Genomic DNA, 21,416 nt, shown 5'->3' with positions numbered 1-21,416 from the left:
TGGCACGAAGCAGCCTCCTGACCTGCTCAGATCGGTGCCAGGCACGGGGCTACAAGGACGTACTGTTAGCAGCGACCTTTACAGAGGAGCAGACAAACTTGGAGGAGGGACTGGGAAGTGGGTGGCCTGGATCTGAGCTCTGGGCTGGCCTGATGTACCAGAGTGGGGCTGCTCGATGCTGCCTCTCAGTGACAGAGAGATGATTTGCAGAATTGGGGCGGGGGGGTGGGGCGCCAGCACCAGAGAAATCAGACCAAGGAGGAGGCAGAATCTCAGGCTTGGTGGACCCCTGGGGAATCAGGACAGGACCAGAGGGACCTGGCATCCCATCCCTAAATTCCTACCCCAGCCCAGGCAGGACATCTCTGAGTCCCAAGGGTGCAGACGGAGGGCTCCCCATAAAGTAGGAGAAAGGATTTTGGCCCTGCTCTGTACCCAGAACTGGGGTGACCCTGAAGGCTTCTTGGAAGCAGAGGCTTGAGCTCGGCCTTTAAGCCTGGAAGTCTCTATGTTCTGACACAGCAGCCTCGGTTCCCCCTTCTATTCACACCCCTCTCTACTTACGCTATCCAGTGGCTCCCTAGTGCCCTCAGAAGATGTCCCGGGCTTGGCATTAGAGACCTTTTTAGACCTGGCCCCTGCAGACCCACAGATTGTGGCCTTCCCACATTTTATTTTCCCACTGGGCAGTGACAATCTATGCATTGTTTACTTTTGAACCCCCAGAAGGCCTATCCCAGGGCACAGGTTCTGGGGCCAGAAGGCCTGGATTCAAATCCTGCCGCCATCACCTGTCAGATGTGTGGTCACCTTTCTGACTCTCAGCTTCCTCATCTGTGAATTAGGAGCTGTAACAGGACCTACTACCCAGAATGGTTCAGATTCAGTAAGTTAATACATGTATAGAGCCCAGAACTGTGCCTGGCACAGAGTAAGAGCTTGATAAATAATAATAATAATATTATTATTATTGCTTCCTAACTGGCTCTTGGAAAACACAAATCCTGGGATTTCTTATCTTACTACTTAATCTTTTCACTTAACGTGGTTGCCTTTTAACTGGTTCTTTGATGCTGTCAACCACATAATAACTGATGGCAGAATTCCTGACCCCAGGACATTCATTCATTCAGCCAACAGATATTAAGTTCCAGTCACTGTGGTAAACATAGGGGATGTCTGTGACATCTCCCACTGACCTTGGGGGGCTTACATCTAGTAAAGGAGAAAGACATTAATCAAAAATAACATGAATAAGTGCATAATTACATATGGTAATAGAAGCTCCAAAGAGATGCCCACAGCATCGTGAGAATGATAACAAGGGGGATTGCTCTCATCTACTGGGTCACAGAAAGTGCTTGGAGGAAGTGATGATGGAGCTGACTAGAAGCTGACCAAGTGAAAATGAGGGGAAAGTGTTTCCTAGGCAATGGGAATGGTACGTGCAAAGGTCCTGTGGTGAGAGAGTCCAAAAGCCAGAGTGATGGAGTATGTGTGAGGGCAGAGCACAGAGTGGATGTTCAATGAACACCCACAGGATGCGTGACTGGGTGTTTGGAGAGGGTGATATTGATATTTTAAACTAGGGGTTGGCAAATGACAGCCCACAGGCCAAATCTGGGCCAGCGCATGTTTTTGCATAGCTCATGAACTAAGCATGGCTTTTACATTTTTAAACAGCTGGAAAAAATCAAAAGAAGAGTCCTATCTCACGCCATGTGAAAATGATATGAAAATCAAATTTCAGCGTCCATCAGTACGGTTTTATTTGAACACAGCCATACCTATTCACTGACATACTCTCTGTGGCTGCTTTTGTGCAATAACGTCTGAGCTGAGTGGTTGTGACAGAGACAGTAAGACCCACAAAGCAGAAAATATTCTCTTGATGAAAACCCTTAGCTGAGCCCTGCTTTAGACCTTTCCAATCCTAAGGTCCCTGCTATGAACAGGCTGTGCACCTCTGACCATCCCTCCCCTCTCTCCCCTCAGCCTGCCAGCAGGGAGTGGCTACTCTGCAGAAGGAGTTGGAGAAGATCAAGATTCCCGATTTCTCAGGGAGCTTTAAGATAAAGTACCTCGGGAAAGGGAATTATAACTTCTATAGGTAAGGCCTGTCGAGTTCCAGCCTCAGCGTGCAGAACTGTTGTGTGTTGGAGCTGCCAAGACCTAGACTCCCAGAGCCGCAAACTCCTAAGTTCAGGGACGTTAGGATCCCAGAGGTACCGTTTACACCATCCCGAGGGCATCCAAACCCGCAGCCTGTATGTGGAGGAAACCACGCCAGCTGTCTTCCAGGCACTCACCACGACTCCTGCGGGGATGCCATGAGCCCCCTAACTCTGTGCCAAGCCCTTACGGTAATTAGGATTTTTTAGGAGGGGTGAGGGTTTCAAAGACAGAAAAGCCACTCCAAAGTGGCCTGAACCAGAATGTATTTGCTCACACTACTGAGAAGTCCCTGGAATCATCTGTCTTCAGGTTCAGCTTGAGGCAGGCTCAAATGTCACTGGACCCTGTTTCTCTCCTGCCACCTCTCAGAATCGCTTCCCTCGGGGAGGGCTAATTATTGGGTGGGCGCCCCCGCAAAGAGGACATCAGCATCTTCTCAGCACTTCCAGCCCATGGGAGGAGGGTGCCTTATCCTTACAGCTCAAGCAAAACTCCTAAGATTTACTCTGATTGGTCCATCTTCGGTTATATATACACTCCTGGACCAATCACTGTGGCCAGGGGAATAGAATACGCAAATGAGCTTGTATTCAAGTCAGCAAGCTCCACCCCCTAAAGATGGTGATGAAGTCTACTTTCTTTGGAACAAAATGGACTAGATGTGGCGAAAGGGTTCCTTTAGAGCAAAATGGCAGTTCTGTTATCACAAGAGGTGGGTGTGGGTGCTGGGGAGAAACCCCATAAATGTCCTCTAAAGAATTTTAGGCACTCACTCATTCAACAAATATTTTTGAGCACCTACTGTGTGTTTGACTCAGCAGGCTTTGCTACAACAGTGAAAAAAGGCAGACGCAGTCCATCCTTTACAGAACTTGGAGTCAATAGGACAACTTTATCTTCACTGATCATTACACACACTGCAAGATAGAGGTTATTGTGCCCATTTCACAAATGAGGAAACTGAGGCTCGGGATGACTAAATGATGTGCTCATGGTCACACAATAGTAAACTGAAGAGCAGGACTCAAAGGCAGATTTGTCTGACTTCAAAGCCTAGCCACAGAGTTCCCAAGGTTACTCTCTTAGCTTCTGGGTTCTCTTGGGATGGAGGGGGTAAAGGGCCAGGGTGGAGTGGAATGAGTTTGCACTGACCATTGACTGAGTCCTCGTGGGGACACCCAGGAGACTAACAGATCATTTCTTCTTTGCAGCATTGTTATTCGTGGATTCAACCTTCCCAGTTCCCAGATAAGACCATTGCCCGATCAGGGCCTTGATCTCTCCATCAAAGATGCCAGTATCAAGATCAGTGGAAAATGGAAGGCACGGAAGAATTTCATGTGCGTTTCCAAGCTCGGTTAAGTTCGCTGAGTGTGTGGGTGAGCTCTTGGTGATATTTGGAAGAGATGAGAGCCAAGGTCTCAAGAATGCCCAGTTTTTGCCTGGCGCATTACCATTTGCCCTCTCAAAGTTCCTGGGGGGAGTTTTCACAAAAGAAGTTGCAACATAATAGCTGGTTAATAGCTGAGCATTTTCCCACATCTCAAAGCAGGACACTGGCAGGGCTGACTTGGTGCATGTGGCTAGGATGGAACGCTAAGTGGGACCTTTAGTTTACCCCTTTATCAGTTAGCTATTGCTGTGTAACAAACCATCACAAACTCAATGACCTAAAACAAGTCATATATCATCACTTACCTATCTATGTGTTGGCTAGGGTCCCCTGATGTAAGCTGGCCTCAACTGAAGCGGGCAGCCCAGCTCCACCTGTATCTCCTCTTCCTCCCTGGACCAGTGGGCTACCCAGAGCGTGTTCTTAGTGACGGCAGAAGTGCAAAAGGGCCAACCAGAAACCTGCAGGTGCCTTTAAGGCCTAGACTCCGAACTGGCCCATGGTCACTTCTACTCATATGCCATTGGCCAAAGCAAGTCATGTGGCCAAGTCCAAACTCAGGAGCATGGAAATACACATATATCCCCCCAAGATAGGCAATGGCGAGGGTATGGACGCAGGGAAGGGTGAAAATTGGGGCAAATCTTCCAAACTACAACTCTGAAGCTAAATATTGGGCTCTCACTGCAGTGACTTTGTGCAGCAGTGAGAGTGGCTCAGACTGACCTGTCACTTTAGCAACTTCTCCTTTGTTGGGAACCCGGGGAGAAAATACACTTTGGTGAGGAGAGGGCTGTGAGTCTACCCTCTGTTACCAGGAGGGTCTGTCCATTCCTCGCAATAAGAATTGCTTAATTCTTCACTTGGACTCTTTCACATCTATCATTTCACTTACTGACCACACACAAAAATAATAACAATACTTCCTCACATTATAGAAGAGTTGACAAACTACATTCATACCCACTGTCTTATTCCAAACTCATTTCATCCCTGAGGGAGTGGTTATTAACCCCATTTGATGAATGAGGGCATTCATTAGTTAAAGTCACTGGCCCCCCAAAACTCAGCTTTCTAGTGGAAAAGCTGGTGTCCCACTGCTAGTCCAGGGTCTGGGTAAGGAAACCTCAGAGAGGTTGAGAAACACTCCCAACGCCACACAGCACAGGCAGAGTCTGAGGCAATGGGTAAGAGCAGGGTTTTGCCAGGAGGACATGGGTTCACACTTCGGGTTGGAATCCTGGCTCTTTCATTCAGCTGCTGTGTGACTTTGGGCAAGCTGCCTTCCCTCTCTGAACTCCATCTCCTCATCTGGAGTGGGAATAATAGCAAAACCTACCTTCCAGCATTAGTGTGAAGTTTGGATGGTAGCGAGAAGAGGATGCTTGCTCCAAGTCTTTTCTTTTTGTTTCCCTTCAGCAAAGTCAGCGGCAACTTCGACCTGAGTGTGGAGGGCATCTCCATTGTGTCTGCTCTGAAGCTGGGCTATGACCCTACCTCGGGCTGCGCCACCGTTGCTTGCTCCAGCTGCAACAGCCGCATCAACAATGTCCGCATACACATCTCGGGCAGCAGCCTGGGGTATGACCTCAAGGGGCTGTGGGTGGGAGGAGGGACAGGATTGTCCTTATCATTTTTGTTAAGAGAACCACTATTATTATTATTATTTTATTTATTTATTTGGTTGTGCTGGGTCTTAGTTGCAGCAGGCGGGCTCCTTAGTTGCAGCTCACTGACTCCTTAGTTGCGGCTCCAGGTCTCCCTAGTTGTAGCTTGCCAGCTCCTTAGTTGTGGCAGGCAGCCTCCTTAGTTGTGGCATGCAAACTCTTAGTTGCAGCATGCATGTGGGATCTAGTTCCCTGACCAGGGATTGAACCTGGGCCCTTGCATTGGAAGTGTGGAGTCTTAACCACTGCACCACCAGGGCAGTCCAAGGATTTTCCTAGTCATTCTTGCATTCAGAAAACACATCCCCAAAGTCACTTCCATGCCAGGCCTCATCCAGAGGCCTCAGGTGTAAGGAGGGGACAGGGATCCACAGATGGAACACACACCATCCCTGCCTTGAAGAGTCACTTGCTCATTCAATATTCATTCAGCAAACTTTACTGAGCATTTATTACGCCCCAGGCTCTGCACTAAACACTTAAATACATCATTACACAATCTTTTCCACAAGCCTGTAGGCACTCATCTCTTTGTCCATCCAACAAACATCAACTAAGAATCTTCTATGTGCCAGGCTTGTCATCGTGCTCAGGAAATAGTAGTGATCACTAAAACTGTGGCCTTGCTAGCAGCGACTGGAGGTTTACTGCATGCCTGGCGCTGCTACAAACATGTGCCTTATCTCATTCCATCCACACAATGACTCTACGAGGTTAGTCTATTATTACCCTATTTTCAAAGGAGAAGATCGAGGCACAGAAAGAACAGGAAATAACCTGAGTTTTCATACCTAGTGAGTATTGAGAAGGGAGTCAGCTCAGGACTCGTAGGCCCCAGATTCTTAGCTACACAGTCCCTGTTCTTTTGAAGCTCCCAGCCTGTGGGGAAGACAAGCATTAATCAAATCATTGCATTAATGAATGGCTCAAAAAGAATTGCAAAAGAATATGAGAACTAAGAAAAAGAGTTACAAAGTGCAGTGAACACATAGAATAGGAGGATCTGACCTCATCTGGGGGCTGGTCAGTTCTTTGATGAAATGACATTTGAATTGAGATGAAAAGAATAAGTAGGAGTTAATTAGATTGGGGACAGTGGGTGTTTTAAGCAGAGCGAACAGCATGTGCAAAGGCCCTGTGGTGGGAGGAAGCACAGGACACAAGAAGATATGGCAGAGTAGTGTGGTTGGAGTACAAAGAGAGAGAGAGGGAGTGGTGAGGAATGAGGCTGAGATGGGAAAGGGGTCCAGCAGAGCACCTGTTGAAGAAATCACCTCACGAACAGGTCACTGCACACGGGGGAAGAAGTGTCTAATGGGGGTTTGCGGAGTTGGAGCCCAAGGATGAGGGTGGTTATGCCTATTTGGATGAGGCTTCCCAGAGGAGGTAGCCTTCTGAATGCAGCCCGGGGACACGGGGGAAGCCTCACGCATGTCCCTCCGTGTTAATCTCCAGGTGGCTGATCCAACTCTTCCACAAAGAATTCGAGTCTTCACTCAGAAATGCCATGGACAGCGAGGTAGGAGGGGCTCAGAGCCTCACCCCCTGTCAGAGCGGGTGGGACCCTCCGTGTCCACATACCTCACGCATTGCTAGACACTTCTGCTCTCATCCAGACCTCTCCAGCAGTCCTCACAGCCCTTGGAAAGCACACATTCAGCTCTGAAAAGCAGTCATGTCAATTTTCCTGGAGATGCAGTGAGAAACTAAGAAAGGGTCACGTCACACACGCACAGCAAACTCCCCCATGCTTGGACCACCTGTGTTCTTCCCCCGTTGCTCCTCCCTACAGAGAAACTACCTTTCTCTCACACTGAGCCCTTCTTCTCATAGCCCTCCAGCCTCCTTCCCCACCCCCACGCCTGAATCTCCTTGGTGGTGGTCACCACCCAGAAAACATGCAACTGATGAAGCTGCTAGACTAGAATAAGGCCAAACTATGTCCTGAGGCTGGAATTGGCACAAAAGACAGACATGGACCAGTGCTCCCCAACCCTGCCTTCACCCTAACCCTCACCCCCATAAGCCAACCTCTTCAGCTGAGAAAAGGGTTCATGCCTTGGGCTAGTTTCACGTTAATAAACTGTCAGCTTCCAGGAAACCCCTGAGCCTGTCTCCCAAGCCAAGGGAACTTTCTCCAGAGGGCAATAGGGAGCCATTGAAGGTTTTAGGTAAGGGGATGACCTAGCCAGATCTGTGCTTTAGAACAATTTCTCTGGCTGCCATGAGAATGGCTGGAGGAGCCAAAAAGCAGGGGCAGGAGTCTTGGGGAGACTGAGGAGGCTTGTACAGTCTTCCAGGTGGGAGACCTTGGTCTCTCAGTCAAAGGCACTGACAATGTGGGTAGGGAGACATCGGTCAAATGAGATCATCTATCTGAAGGCACTCTGTCAAAAGTTAAAAAAAAAAAAAAAATCCATGCCTGGTGGTCAAAATGCATAACAGAGCAGATTATAAAATGGGTTTTAGAGTCAGGGTCTCTGGGTTTTAATTCTGCCTCCAGGGCTTAGCTATGTGATCTTAAGCAAATCACTTGACTTTTCCAAACCTCAGTTTCACCATCTGTAAAATGGGGACATTGAGACCTTCTTCAGCAAGCCATTGTAAGGATTACTAAGATAGGGCAGGCTCCCCACCAGGCTGGCTCACCCATACCTAGACTGTCTTTGTAATTAAGTAATATTATGAGGGGAGTGTTAACATGTATTTAACACATGGGACTATTAAAACAGATTATTTCTTGGTAAACACCTTAAGAATGAGTGACCCCTTGAAAGCAGCCAAGCTAAACAGTAATAGAGCTCCTGCTGCTGGTGAGGATGGTGATGGTGAAATGAGGAGGAGGAGGAGGACCTACATACACCAAGTGCTTACAGCGGCCTTGCACTACGCTAAGAACTCTCCAAGGATTCTATTGTATTCATTCCCCACAAAATCCTTATGGGGGGTTGCTGTCATGATCACCTGCATTTTACAGGTGAGTAAACTGAGACACAGACAGAGGAAGTGATAGTGCTGCGCTTCAAACCCAACCCCACCCCAGAAGTGAAGCTCTTAATCAGTCCAAGATATTTTTTAGAAGATTGGATGGATGGATGGGTGGATGGATGGATGGATGGAATGTCAGGGTGTCCATGATGTTAGGAAGGTCTGGATATGGAGAGGAGTGATCTGAGGAGTCCACTCCCAAAGAATACAGAGAGAAGGGCAGGAAGGAAGAATGCAGAGGGAAGAAAGAGTCTGTATAGGGTGTGGACGGGGCTGGGGCAGAGGAGGAGGGCAGCAGGGAGCCAGGCGCCAGGCTGGGATATGATTTGCTGTGTTTTGGAGCCCCCTGGTGACCCTCATCGGTGTGTGGCACTGGAGGGCTGGCAGCCAGGTGTCCACCTGCCCCACTCCACCTGTACACACCCCCCACCCCTCGCTGCCGGGTGGCTGCCCGCCCCTTCTCACCTTTGGGTCATTTGGAGCAGGAGCACGGGCTTCTCTGAGAATGACATTTTTTTTTTAAGCTCTTTATTGGAGTATAATTGCTTTACACTCTTGTACCAGCTTTTGAGGTACACCAAAGTGAATCAGCTATATTTATACATATATCCCTATATTCCCTCCCTCCTGCGACTCCCGCCCACCCTCCCTGTCCTGGCCCTCTAAGGCATCACCCATCATAGAGTTGATCTCCCTTTGTTATACAGCAACTTCCCACTAGCTATCTATTTTACAGTTGGTAGTGTGTATATACCTGTGCTACTCTCTCACTTCGTCCCAGCTTCCCCTTCGCCCCCCGACCTCCCAACCCCTTGTCCTCCAGTCTATTCTCTGCATCTGCATCCTTATTCTTGCCCTGTCACTGGGTTCATCAGTACCTTTTTTTTTTTTTTTTAGATTCCATATATATGAGTTAGCATATATGTTTTTCTCTTTCTGGCTTACTTCACTCTGTATGACAGACTCTAGGTCTATCCACCTCATTACATATAGCTCCATCTCATTCCTTTTTATGGCTGAGTCATATTCCATTATATATATGCCACATCTTCTTTATCCATTCCTCTGTTGATGAGCATTTAGGTTGCTTCCATGTCCTGGCTATTGTAAATAATGCTGCAATGAACATTATGGTACACGTTTCTTTTTGGAATATGGTTTTCTCTGGGTATATGCCCAGGAGTGGAATTACTGGATCATATGGTAGTTCTATTTTTAGTTTTTTAAGGAACCTCCAAACTGTTGACAATGACATTCTCAATCCCCTTGGAACATCCAGAATTTTATGTGATAGAAACACCCTCCAGGAAAAGCAAAATTTCACCCTCCTTCCTTCCTTTCCTTCCTGTCTCCCAGCCCCTAGATAAAATAACTTGACTGACAATGGGGAAGGAGGGAGGGAAGTATAGAGGTGCCCTCTGAGTAGATAGGAGGGGCAGCACTGCAGAGGAATAGGAGCCTGAGGGGTCTGGCTGGGATGTGCTGGCCTTGGGGGCCTGTGGGACATCCAGGGACTTGGTCCAGGAGGCACCTGGACCCTCAGGCTGGAGCTCATGGGAGAGGTCTGGCTGCAAACCAAGGTCTGGGTGTTGGTCGCATGTTGGGAGCATGGAGCAGGCGACCAGCTTGGGTGCCCCCCACCCCCAGACATGGCTGAGACAAAGATTCAGGTGCAAGTAGTTTATTGGGCAGGGATCCCAGGTGAGGGCTGGGGAAGGGAGTCGGGGACAGGAGCATTGCTGAGTGGGCTACTCCTGTGCGCAGCTGGGGCTCGGTCCTGCGGGACTTAGGGACACACACCTCCCAACTGTCCCAAAGGGGTGGGGAAGCTGTGTTTTTATGTACCAACTCACCCTTCTTTCTGGCTGCTGTAACTCCTTAGCACTTTGGAGCAAGGTCCAGGGAGTAGAGAAAGTCCTCAGGCAGTGAGAACTGCTGGGTGTGTGGGGAGCTGCCACACCAGGTTCAGGTGACCTGCGGGTGGACCAGCCATGTCTCGCAGGGGCCATGGGCATGCATGGCAAGCTTGGAGGAGTGCGTGAGTGGAAGGAGCGGGGACTCCCAGGAGATTAGCATCTCCACAAGGGAAGAGGGGGTGGAGGGCCAGACGGAGAGCAGGGAGGGTCCTTGGTCAGAAGACGCTAGAAGGAGTATTTCTGGGAGACAGTGGTCCATCGTGCCAGGAGCTGCCCAACAGTCAAGAAGGGAAAGGATGGGAGAGGTGCAGTTAGATGAATGAGGTTGTTCAAGACATGGAGAGAGGGCTTCCTAGGTGGCCCAGTGGTTGAGAATCTGCCTGCCAATGCAGGGGACATGGGTTCGATCCCTGCTCCAGGAAGATCCCACATGCCTTGGAGCAACTAAGCCATGCACCACAACTACTGAGCCTGCGCTTTAGAGCCCGTGAGCCACAACAATTGAGCCCATGTGCTGCAACTACTGAAGTCCACGTGCCTAGAGCCCGTGCTCCGCAACAAGAGAAGCCACGGCAATGAGGAGCCTGTGCACCACAACGAAGAGTAACCCCCACTCACCGCAGCTAAAAAGACAGCCCGCGCACAGCAAAAAAGGACCCAACACAGCCAAGAAAATAAATAAATTTATTAAAAAAATAAAAAAGACATGGAGAGAGCAACATGGTGAAGGTGGGGGCTTATCTGACCATCACCACCTACTGCAGTAGGTGGAGGGACCCCCATAAGCCCCAGTGGTTCAAATGAGGGAAGCCTGTGATTTGTAGCCTATATTCCAGCTATTACTTCAAAACAAATAGCCCCAATACAGTGTCATCCAGCAACGACCACATGATAAGAGTCATGGATTCTGTGGACCAGGAAATCAATGGGCACACTGGGCCCAGTGTAGCTTTTCTCTGCTCCATGACAAATGCACCTCACCTGGGAAAGCTCTAAAGCTCAGGGCTAGAGTCATCCAGCTGGGACTTCTCTCCTGTCCATGGTGCCTGGGCTGAGCTGGGGCTGTTGACTGGAGCATCTACCCGTGGCCCCTCCATAGGTCTGGGGCTTCGCACAGCATGTCAATTGGATTCCAAGGGGAAGCATCTCAAGAGACCAAAGTGGAAGCTACATAGCCTTTTATGACCTCACCTGGGAAGCTACACAATGTCACTTCCTCCGTGTTCTATTCGTTAGAATCAAGTTGCCACCCCACCCACCCCGACTGTAGGGGAGAGTTCACAGACACCACCTCTTGGTGGGCGTGGTAGGGCCACATTCCAGAAGAGCAAGTGGAATGGAAATATAATGTGCAGTGCTCCATTTTACAGATGAGAAAATAGGGGTCCCGTTTCTTACAGAAATGGAGTTACTTCCTCAGTGGCAAAATCAACATGTGGCCCAGGGGTTCTCAGACCAGTGCTTGTTCCCCTATGAGTTATGGGGGAGGGGACAGCTGAGACGTCTTCTCTGGCCACACAAAGCAAAGATGAGGGTGCCCACCCAGACCTGAGCAGAGGGCCTGCCCCCTGCTCTTAGAAGCACACACAGGGGAAGGCTGACCCCTGACCACCTCCTGTTTGTTTTTTCACTGCCTCATTCCCTAAAGAATCTGAGCACAAACAAGAAAATCCCACATTAAAAAATAGAAAGCGTAAATCCCCATCAGGAAATCTCCATACCAGAGTAGGAAATAAAATGCAGACATGCAGGTCATACAGTCATATACAGTTACTATTTCCAAGCTACATTTGGACTCTGAGCTTCCTGATGGCCAAAGAGAAAAGGCAAACTTGAGTAGTTACATGATTTTCAAGGAAACATTCAAGAAAAGTGAAACATGTCCAGATAATTATTCCCAAAAAACATTTTCCACTATAGGAAGCCTTCCCTCATCAGTTCTTTGTTCTCCCCAGATCTGCGAGGTAGTGACCAGTACTGTATCTTCCAAGCTGCAACCTTATTTCCAGACACTGCCAGGTAAGGGCTGGGTGGGGTTCAGGAGGCTGGGGTAGAAGGGGGAGGGGGGGAGGGAAACAAGGGAGAATGTGATGGAGCCAGCAAGTTTCCTAGGCAGGCCTGGACTTGGGTGGGAATGGGTAACACAGGTTATTCTCAAATGGCAATTGGCATCAAATCCTTATTGGGCCAGGTCCTTGTGGCAGGCCCAGAAGTTTAAAGGAAAAGCAGCCCTGCAGGGGCCAAACACAAATACCTGCAGCTCTCTGAAGCCAGAGATACACAGTTGGCCTGAGATCTGAGGCTGATCACTTCCTTTCTCGGGGCCTCAGTTTCCATATCTTTAAAATGGGGACAATCTTCTCTTTCCCCAAGTGCCTGGTGAACTGTGAAGGGCTGCAGTAGGTGGGGGAGGACCCATCTGGCTACGTGTTCACCATCTGTCACGTTCCCAGCAGAACTACTTCCTCTCGGCCTCCCAACACCCCACCAAGGTCACTGTTTTCTCCCACTTTTACTATCAAGGAACTGAGGCTCAGAAAGGAGCTGTGACTTGCCCAAGGTCACGGAGCCAGTAAGAAGCAGAAACAGGATCCAAAATCCAGGTTTTCCTACTCCAGAGCCTGTGCCCCAAACTGCTACCTGGGCTTCCTCCCCGTGGAGCCTGGCGTAGCTGGCACATGATACATGTCCATTTCAGATACATTCCCTTCCTCCAGGACCGCCCCAGCCCCTCCAGGCATAGGGCCCATCCTGGTTGTGTTCAGTGCAGTCGCAGTGTCCAAGGTTTGCCCTCACCAGGCAGGAAAAAGGGTTTGACTTGAGTCCCAGCCTTGTCACCAGCTTTGCCATCTTAGACTAGTTACCTTTTCTGAGACAGTTTATTCCCCTCTAATGTGGGAAGGAAAGGCTAAAGGAGGAACCAATATGTATGTAATCCTCATTGATTACTACTGGGAAACAGAGAAATGGTTCAGGCCTGAAGTCAGTCTGGGCTCAGCCTGGGATATTATCACTGCTAATAATGATCCCTTCTGGCTTTTGAGCTCCTACCATGCACAGGGTATCTGCAAGGTCACCAGTAGTACCCCATCCTACAAATGAAAAAAGGTGGCTCAGAGAAGTGAAAGGACTTGTCCAAGGTCACATAGAGTTCAATTCAAGCCCATGTCTTTCTGCTTCTTGATTCTTGTTTTAGCCACGTCTCAGGGCTGTTAGAAGAAGGGAGAGAGATGATGTCAGTGAATGTGGGGTGTGGGCTCCTTTTCCTTTAAAGAGAGCTCAAGGAGGGCTCCCTGGAGGAGATGGGAATGGAATTAGCACTACAGGTCTTGATTCAACTTTAGGGGATGCTGCCCCTGCATTGCAAGCCCCAAAGATGCTGCCACGGGGAGCCAGTTGATGGTCCATCTTCTTTCCCCCTAGTGACAACCAAAATAGACAATGTGGCCGGGATCGATTACTCTCTAGTGGCACCTCCAAGAGCCACAGCTGATAACCTGGATGGGCTGCTGAAGGTGAGACTTACACCAAGAATCATACACCCTCATACCTTTGCCTCAGACCCCCTCCCCATCCCCGGGGCACCCCAGTACCCTTGGAGACAGATCTTACAATGACCCCACCCCTTCCTGTTCATCCTCGCTGCTCTCCCCAGTCCACTCTCCGCAACTTCTCCCGGCTCCAATCACACTGGCCTTCCTGCTATTCCTGAAATGCGCTATGACTGCTCCCTCCTCAGGGCCTTTGCACTTGCTGCTGCTTCTAAACAGAAGGCTTTTGCCCAGATATCCACAGAAACTCTCCCTTCCTTCCTTCAAGTCTTTGCTCAAATATTCCTCTCCCTAGAGAGGCCCTCCCAGACCACTCTTGCTAAAATAACGCCCTCCTCTTCCCCTATATCCTGCTTTATTTTTCTCAGTAGCACTTATTCCACATGTGCCTGCATGCACACACAGTCACAAGCCTGTCTTCCTCAATAAGATGAAAGAAAAGGGGCTGTGATTGCTTTGTTCTTTACTCTACGTGCAGCACCTAGAACTATGCTTGGCACATAATAGGTGCTCCGTAAATATATATTGGATGGATGGATGGATGGATGGATGGATGGAGTTAGTTTCATTTATGCCACTTTCCCCCTCACTCCCCACTCTCCAACCAGACTCACCAGCCTTGCACCTCCTCAACACAACCAGCTAGTCCCCACCTCAGGGCCTTTGTCCCGTCCATTCCCCCTGCCTGGACTCCCCTCCCTTCCATGCCCTCCTCCACCCCGCTGGCTTCTTCTTATCCTCCAGTGGGCTGGGCTGGGGTGTTGCTCCCCGAGCAGTTTTGCCTGACCTCCTTAGCTGGAAGTCCCACTTCCTGAATGCCCTCCAGATGTACCTCAGTCCCTCCACAATTGATGTGTTTGTTTACTATTTACTTATTTGTTTGAAAACATACTTGATGTCAAAAAGAAAGTGTAGAAACCACAAAGGAGCAGAGAAATAAATGGAGGGAAGGAAGGGAAAGAGGAAAAGAAGAAGGAAAGAGAGATTACCTGAATATTACAACTCAGAGATCTGCACTGTTGACACACAGGTTACATTCCTCCAACCCTCCAATCCTTGTCTCTGCCCAGACCCAGGAAATCACACACACACACACACACACACACACACACACACACAACATAGGCAGAAACAAAAACACATATGTAGGCATAAACAAATACACATAAAAACCACATATATAGACATAGAAGTAAATACACACAAATACATGTATACAAGTCATATTTCATATCCTGCTTTACAACTTTTAAAACCAGAACAGTATAATGTGAACATCTATCAATGAAATGTCCTCCTGTAGCTCTTTTGCTGGCTCTTGGGTCTTTCATTGGACAGCTTGTGATAAGGTATGTGGAGAGTGCCCCCTCCTGGGGTGTCTGGGCTCTTTCCATTTTTTCCCACAAATGTAACCAGAGCTGCCTCGAACATCCTTGTAGCTGGATTTCTGCGCATCTTTGAATATTTCCTAGAAGTGAAATTGGTGGACCAAATAGTATACTTTTTAAAAACCTAAGTGATATGATGGAATAAAGGATTAAAACAATACCCAATTATCCCTAGTGAATGAGAATGTCCCATTTACTGTCCCCCACCCTGACTCGGGGCTCCAGCCCAGAGCTAACAGCCGTCAGTGTGGAGGGGTATTAACCCTCCAGTCCCCTGGTCCTAAGCACTCACATACACATACGTGAAAGCCTGTCTAGTTTTACTGAGAATCTGTTTGCACGAATGAATACACACTGTTCTTCACTTGCTTTTCTCACCTAATGATATATATTAGAGATTGTTCCTGGTTGGTACATAGGTCCACCTGTTATTTTTATTTTTGTTTTTCTTTTTTTTTTCTTTTTTTGTCTTTTTTACATCTGATATTTTTAAGAGTTGCATATGGTATTTATTCTATACTATGGGTGTCACAGTCATTAACTGTAAATAATGAAATGATCCAAACGTACAGAGAATATTACACATTCTCATGTACCCACCATCCAGATTTGACATGTTACCATTTTGTCACACTCACCTCTGATTTTTTTTGAAATGAAACTTTGTAGAAATAAGTAGCTGAGGCCCCCTTGGGGGAGCTTCTACTCCCCAGGGAATCACACTGATGATGTCTCTGTGTGTCCTTCTTGCCTGTGTTTTTATACTTTTGCTACATATCTCTGTGTGTCAGTAATTCTTACAAAGTATGTTTTATAGGCCTTTAAATTTTACATAAATGGTATTTAACATATGTATGCATCTATAATTTTCTTTTTTATAACTCAACATTATTATTTTTTTAGCTAAATAAATGATCTGTTTTTGCAGCCTGTTGCCAAATTGCTCTTCAGAAATATGACCATGTATTTCCAACAGCATGTGAATGCTCTCACCAAAAACTGGATAGCATGAGCTTAAAATACACACACACTTGAAACAGTTTATTTCTCTCTTGAAAATTTTGCGAATTTGATAGCTGAAAACAACCAAACAGAATCTTCTTGTGCTCTTAGGAGAATTTCTGTGCTTCTTTGCAAGGTTGAGGCAGAGCCAACGGCGTGGTCGAGAGTGTGCGTGTCAGACCCTGGATGCCTGGGTTCAGTTCCTGACTCTGCCACTTAGCCTTTCGTGTCACCTCGGCCAAGTCACTTCACCTCCCTGAGCCTCAGTGTCCTCTCCTGCAAAATGAGTATAATCTCACCTGCCTCACAGGGTTGGTGGGAAAAGCACTTAGAAACTAGCACCAGGAGGCGATGCTATTGTTAGTTTCTGACTATGGCTTTCTTCTCTGGGAATACATGACTGGTATCCTCAGCCCATTTTTTTCTTGGAATGGAGTCATTGAATTGTAATTCCTGAAGGACGCCCGGGCTCACTCTGCTGCTTCCCTCTCCAGGGGGAGTTTTTCAGCCTGGCCCACCGCAGCCTCCCTCCCTTTGCTCCTCCAGCGCTGACCCTTCCCACCGACCACGACCGCATGGTGTACCTGGGCATCTCTGAATATTTTTTCAACACGGCCGGGCTCGTGTACCAAAAGGCTGGAGTCCTGAATCTGACCCTCAAGGATGACATGGTAAGGCCAGGCAGGGATGGATGTGGGAAGAGCACCAGGCTCAGAGTGCCGTAGACGGTCTGGATCTGAGTCTTGGTTCACCCCGGGGGAGACCCAGGTCTGGACTCCAGAGTCAGCCAGACCTGAGTTCAAATCCCGGCTCTTCTCTTTTGCAGCTGGGTGACCTTAGGTGGTTATTCAGCCTCTCAGAACCTCAGTTTCCTCATCTATAAAACATCAGTAACTTCCTCCAAAGGGTGTCACGAGGGTTAAATGAGATAAGAGTGATTAGGATGGAGGAAGTCCTCTGAACACTAAGAGTAACAGCCAGCATTAACCAAGTACTTGCCACGTGCTGGTCTGTAATTCAGTCTTACCATAGTATCACCGTATCATCATCCTCATTGCCTCTGTCTCTATCTTTGTGGCTGGGTCCTGCTCTGGGCCTCAGTTTACCCATCTGTAAAGTGAGGAAATGACCATCCTCTCCAGGGTCTAGGGGCAACCTGATCCCACCCTGGTCACCACGCATGCAGGTTTCCTCCTATGTGGCTCCCGGAGGAGATGCCAGATCCTCCCTCTCCATAGATGCACCAAAGCCATGCTGAGCCCCCACGTGCCCCCCTGTGGAAATAAACAAAGACCACCTGACCAAGCACTCTTCAGGGCAAGGGAGTCAACCTTCATTACTCGCATTTGGCAGAGACTCAAAGGCAGGCAGGGGACAGGAAAGCTTTACAGTGAAAACAAGGGAGAGCTTCAGGCAGGCTCTTATGGAGCTTGCTGGTGTGGGGAAGCTGGAGGTGGGCTAACAGAAGCCGGGCCTCCTATGTGATTGACTTGGGGAGCATATCTGACTTCTTCGGGGCAAAAAATAGGGAAGCTAGCAGTCCCTGATCATGTCCTAATCCTTCTGGGTCGGCATTCTATTGTCATATATGGTCTGGCCAAGGTCTGTTTGTATATTCAGCCTCTCACCCTTCATATGGAATCTGCCCCCCAATGTATAACATAATCTTCCAAGATCCTTTTCTCTTCTTCCCTCGCTACAGATTCCAAAGGAATCCAAGTTCCGCCTGACAACCAAATTCTTCGGAACCCTCATACCCCAGGTAGGAAAGGACCTACTCCCTTTTACTCAGCTCACGAGGAGGCCTGGGGCAACTGGGGAAGACAGGGCTCTGCTGAGTAGCCTGCTGAGAGCGCCCAACCGCCTACTCCAGATCCAAAGGCAGCCCAGCCTGCGAGTGTGGAAACAGCTCTGCGCAGCCCATCCCCAATATAGGGAAAGGCTCCAAGCACCCACGTGACCAGGTGTGAGGACAGATGCTGAGGGCTCATCCATTCGACAGATATTTATTGAGTGCCCACCATATGTCCAGGGCTCTGTGCTGGGTACCCAGCAAAACAGACCATATCCCTGCCCTCCTGGAGCTCCAGTCCAGTGGAGAGAGAAAATTATCGTTCAGGCACCCAAAACAATAAAAAAGCAAATGCAGACTGTGATAAGTAAAGCCAACACTTATTGGCTTAAGTTGATGAGGTCACTTTAGACAAGGCAGCCAAGGAAGGCCTCTGTCTCAGTCTGCTTGGGCTGCCATAAGGAAATACCACAAACCGGCTGGCTTAAACAACAGAAATTTATTTCTCACAGTTCTGGAGACCAAAAAGTCCAAGAACAAGGTGCCAGCAGGTTCAGTTATTGGTGAGGGCTCTCTTCCTGGCTTGTAGTTGGCTGCCTTCTTGCTGTGTCCTCAGATGGCCTTTCCGCTGAGCACATGGGGAGAGAGCAAGGAAGCTCTGGTGTCTCTTCTTATTCGGACACGGATTAGATCGGGCCCCACCCTGATGACCTCATTTAAACTTAATTACTTCCTTAGGGCTCCATCTCCAAATACAGCTACACCAGGGGTTAGGGCTTCAATATATGAATTTGGGGGTGGAGGGGACACAAATATTTAGTCCATAATAGCCTCTTTGGTGGTGGCACTTCCAGAAATCTCTATACAGGAGGTACTGATGTGGAGCAGGTGTGATTGGAGGCTAGCAGAGATGGGGCTGTTAGCAAAGCTCTCCTCTGTTCCCCCTTGAAGTCACCACTGCTCTCTAGACTTGAAGGAAGGGAAAGAGCCATGCTAGGGAAGAATACAGGACAAGCATTCAGGGAGAGGGAACAAAGAGTGCAAAGGGTTTTAGATGGAAAGAGAGCAGCTCATATTTGAGGAAGAGAAGTCCCTTATGGCTGGAGTTAGAGGACAAGTGATGGAAGTGTGGGGGGGTGAGGTTGGCAGGGGGCCGGGTGCTGAATTGTGCAGTCGTTAGGATTTATTCCAAAAGTACTGGGAAGACATTGGAGGTGTTTATGCAGGACCAGGACAAGATTGGGTTTACCAACAGAAACATTTTAATGAAATTGCCTCTTTTGTTGGCTGTCCCCACTGGGGACTGCAGGTGGCCAAGATGTTCCCCGACATGGAGATGCAGCTCCTCATCTGGGCCTCCTCCCCGCCAAACCTCACCGTGCACCCCACCGGCCTTGTCCTCACCTTTGCCCTGGATACCCAGGCCTTTGCTGTCCTCCCGAACTCCTCCTTGGTCCCCATCTTCCTGCTTGAGATGGTAAGCTGTTCCCAGGTGAGAGTAGATGGGGAGCCCTGGACAGGGCCGGGAGCACTGCCCTCAGAGTCAGGGGGCCCAGTGTGAATCCTCCCCAAGACTCAAACCTGGACTCTGTGTTTCCAGGACCTGAGACTGGAGCCACTGTCCTACTGTTTCTCATTTCTACAGGCGTTCATTCTCTCCATTATGCATTGGCTTGAAATACGTGTACTGTTTCCAGTTCATTCACTCACATCTTTGGTCATTCAATTACATATCTGTGGGTGTGTTCATTCATTCATTTAGGCGTTCAATTATTCATTTGACTGCTAACTTGAAATATACCATGTCTTTGCTGGTTCATATGTGCATTCGTTGATTCCATTATTCACTTATTCATTTCCTTATACCTTTGTGCAATTGATCATTCATTTGTATATTTGTTCATTTCTGTTTATTCCATTGTTGATTTGTACATACATTCATTTGATCACTCTGTCACTCCATGAACATTTGGTGGCACCCACTTTGGCCACTGGAGGTGAGGGCCAGACTCTCCCCCCCAGGGGGTACTCGGGTCTGCCCAGTCTCAAGCTGAGACCCGTTTTCCCCACTTTGCAGATTCAGTGGGTTCTGAGGGCGTCGCCCGAGGTCACATAGACGGTGGGCAGGAAAGCTGAGGTTGGGAACCTTGGTTTTCTGACTCTGTAAACATTTGTCGTAGGAATATGTGAGTGAATGCCTGTGAGAATAGGGCTGGCCTGCACTCCACTCCACAGCCTGTCTCCTGCAGCCCACAGGAGTGGCCTGGGAATGCTGAAATGGTCTCAGAAGCAGAGGGAGGAAATGGTAGTTGGTTGACCATCCAGGACTCATTAACAAGCACAAAGTTTGCAAAAGAAAGAGTCCTGTCCTCTGCGGGTTCTGTGGGAATGACCCAGCAGTGTGGGCCCCGCTGCCGAGCCTTGGTGAAACCAACCTTCCAGTCTTAGAAGCTTCGCAGAGTCCCCAGCCCCTGGGTCAGGGGACTTCACTTCCTGGATTGTTTCTTTGCAGAACACGAACGTTTCTGTGGATGTTGGTGTCAGGTCTGACAGACTTATTGGAGAGCTCCGGTTGGACAAGTAAGTGGGCCCGTGGGCACGGCACAAGGGGGCTGCCCGTCCGTTCTTGGTGCCCACGGGCCAGCAATGACCTTACGATGTGCCAAGCTTTCCTGTTTATCCATCACATGTAAGCCTCAAACAGTGCGTGGTGGGCACAATATCCCCATTCTGCAGACCGTGAAACTGATGTGCAGAGATGAAGTGACTTGCCCAAGACCGTACATCACAGGGTGATCAACCATCTCTGTTTGTCTGCAGTGTCCCGGTTTTAGAGCTGAAAAGCCCTGCGTCCCAGGTCAGCCCCCCACCCCATCCTAGGCCCACTCGTGGCTGGGCAGTGCCAGCTGAGGACTCTGCTCCAGCCCCCACCCACCCCACCTCCCTGGCCTTCCTTGGCACTTGGAAACCCACTGCAACTTCTTCACACCCATCCTTGGGACTTTGTCAGCCATCTCCTGCTGAGAGACCCTGGAATCCGTGCCTGGGTTGGGATCCCAGCAGAGGAGGTTGTGGTTAAGAATGTGAGCTCTGATGTTGAGGCTGCTGCCTTTGAGATGCAGCTCACCTTGGCATGCACGGAACTCTCCAAACTTCAGCCAGTTTCCCTGGCTGGTAAAATTAGCCCAATAATCGTTCTTTGCCAACAGCATCATTGTGAGGGTGAAATGAGGTATTAATGTGTTGTGTTTAGAACACTTCAAGGGATATAGTAAGTGCTCTGTAAGCAAGAGGGAAAGAGAAAAACAGAGGGGCATACAGAAAAAGAGAAACACAGAACGGGGCGGGGCATTGAAAGAGACAGAGACAGATGGAGAGACAGAGAGAGAGAGACAAAGGAAGGGAGGGAGAGACACAGAGAAAGAGAGAGAGAAAGACAGATGAATGGAGAGACACATTAACAGGGAGACTCTCAGAGAGACAGAGGGACACAAAAGAAGGAAAGAGGGAGAGAGACAGGGAGAGAGACAGAGAGACACACAGA

The 21,416-nt window shown here is 48.8% G+C and overlaps 1 protein-coding gene across 1 annotated transcript in view; it reads left to right on the top strand.

Moving 5' to 3' along the window:
* BPI (bactericidal permeability increasing protein) overlaps nt 1–21,416 on the top strand; it is a 29,510-nt gene that overhangs the window by 873 nt on the left and 7,221 nt on the right. Inside the window, exons 2-11 of the mRNA XM_057702272.1 lie at nt 1,996–2,110; nt 3,387–3,515; nt 4,988–5,149; nt 6,691–6,754; nt 12,095–12,158; nt 13,563–13,654; nt 16,575–16,751; nt 17,783–17,842; nt 19,182–19,349; nt 20,385–20,452. Coding sequence (XP_057558255.1) covers nt 1,996–2,110; nt 3,387–3,515; nt 4,988–5,149; nt 6,691–6,754; nt 12,095–12,158; nt 13,563–13,654; nt 16,575–16,751; nt 17,783–17,842; nt 19,182–19,349; nt 20,385–20,452 — 1,099 coding nt within the window. The remainder of the gene's footprint in view (nt 1–1,995; nt 2,111–3,386; nt 3,516–4,987; nt 5,150–6,690; nt 6,755–12,094; nt 12,159–13,562; nt 13,655–16,574; nt 16,752–17,782; nt 17,843–19,181; nt 19,350–20,384; nt 20,453–21,416) is intronic.

Source organism: Hippopotamus amphibius, chromosome 12, assembly GCF_030028045.1.
Source record: "Hippopotamus amphibius kiboko isolate mHipAmp2 chromosome 12, mHipAmp2.hap2, whole genome shotgun sequence".
NCBI lineage: Eukaryota > Metazoa > Chordata > Mammalia > Artiodactyla > Hippopotamidae > Hippopotamus > Hippopotamus amphibius.
The sequence above is the reverse complement of the archived record's forward strand: the minus strand, read 5'-3'. Positions and strand labels throughout refer to the sequence as shown.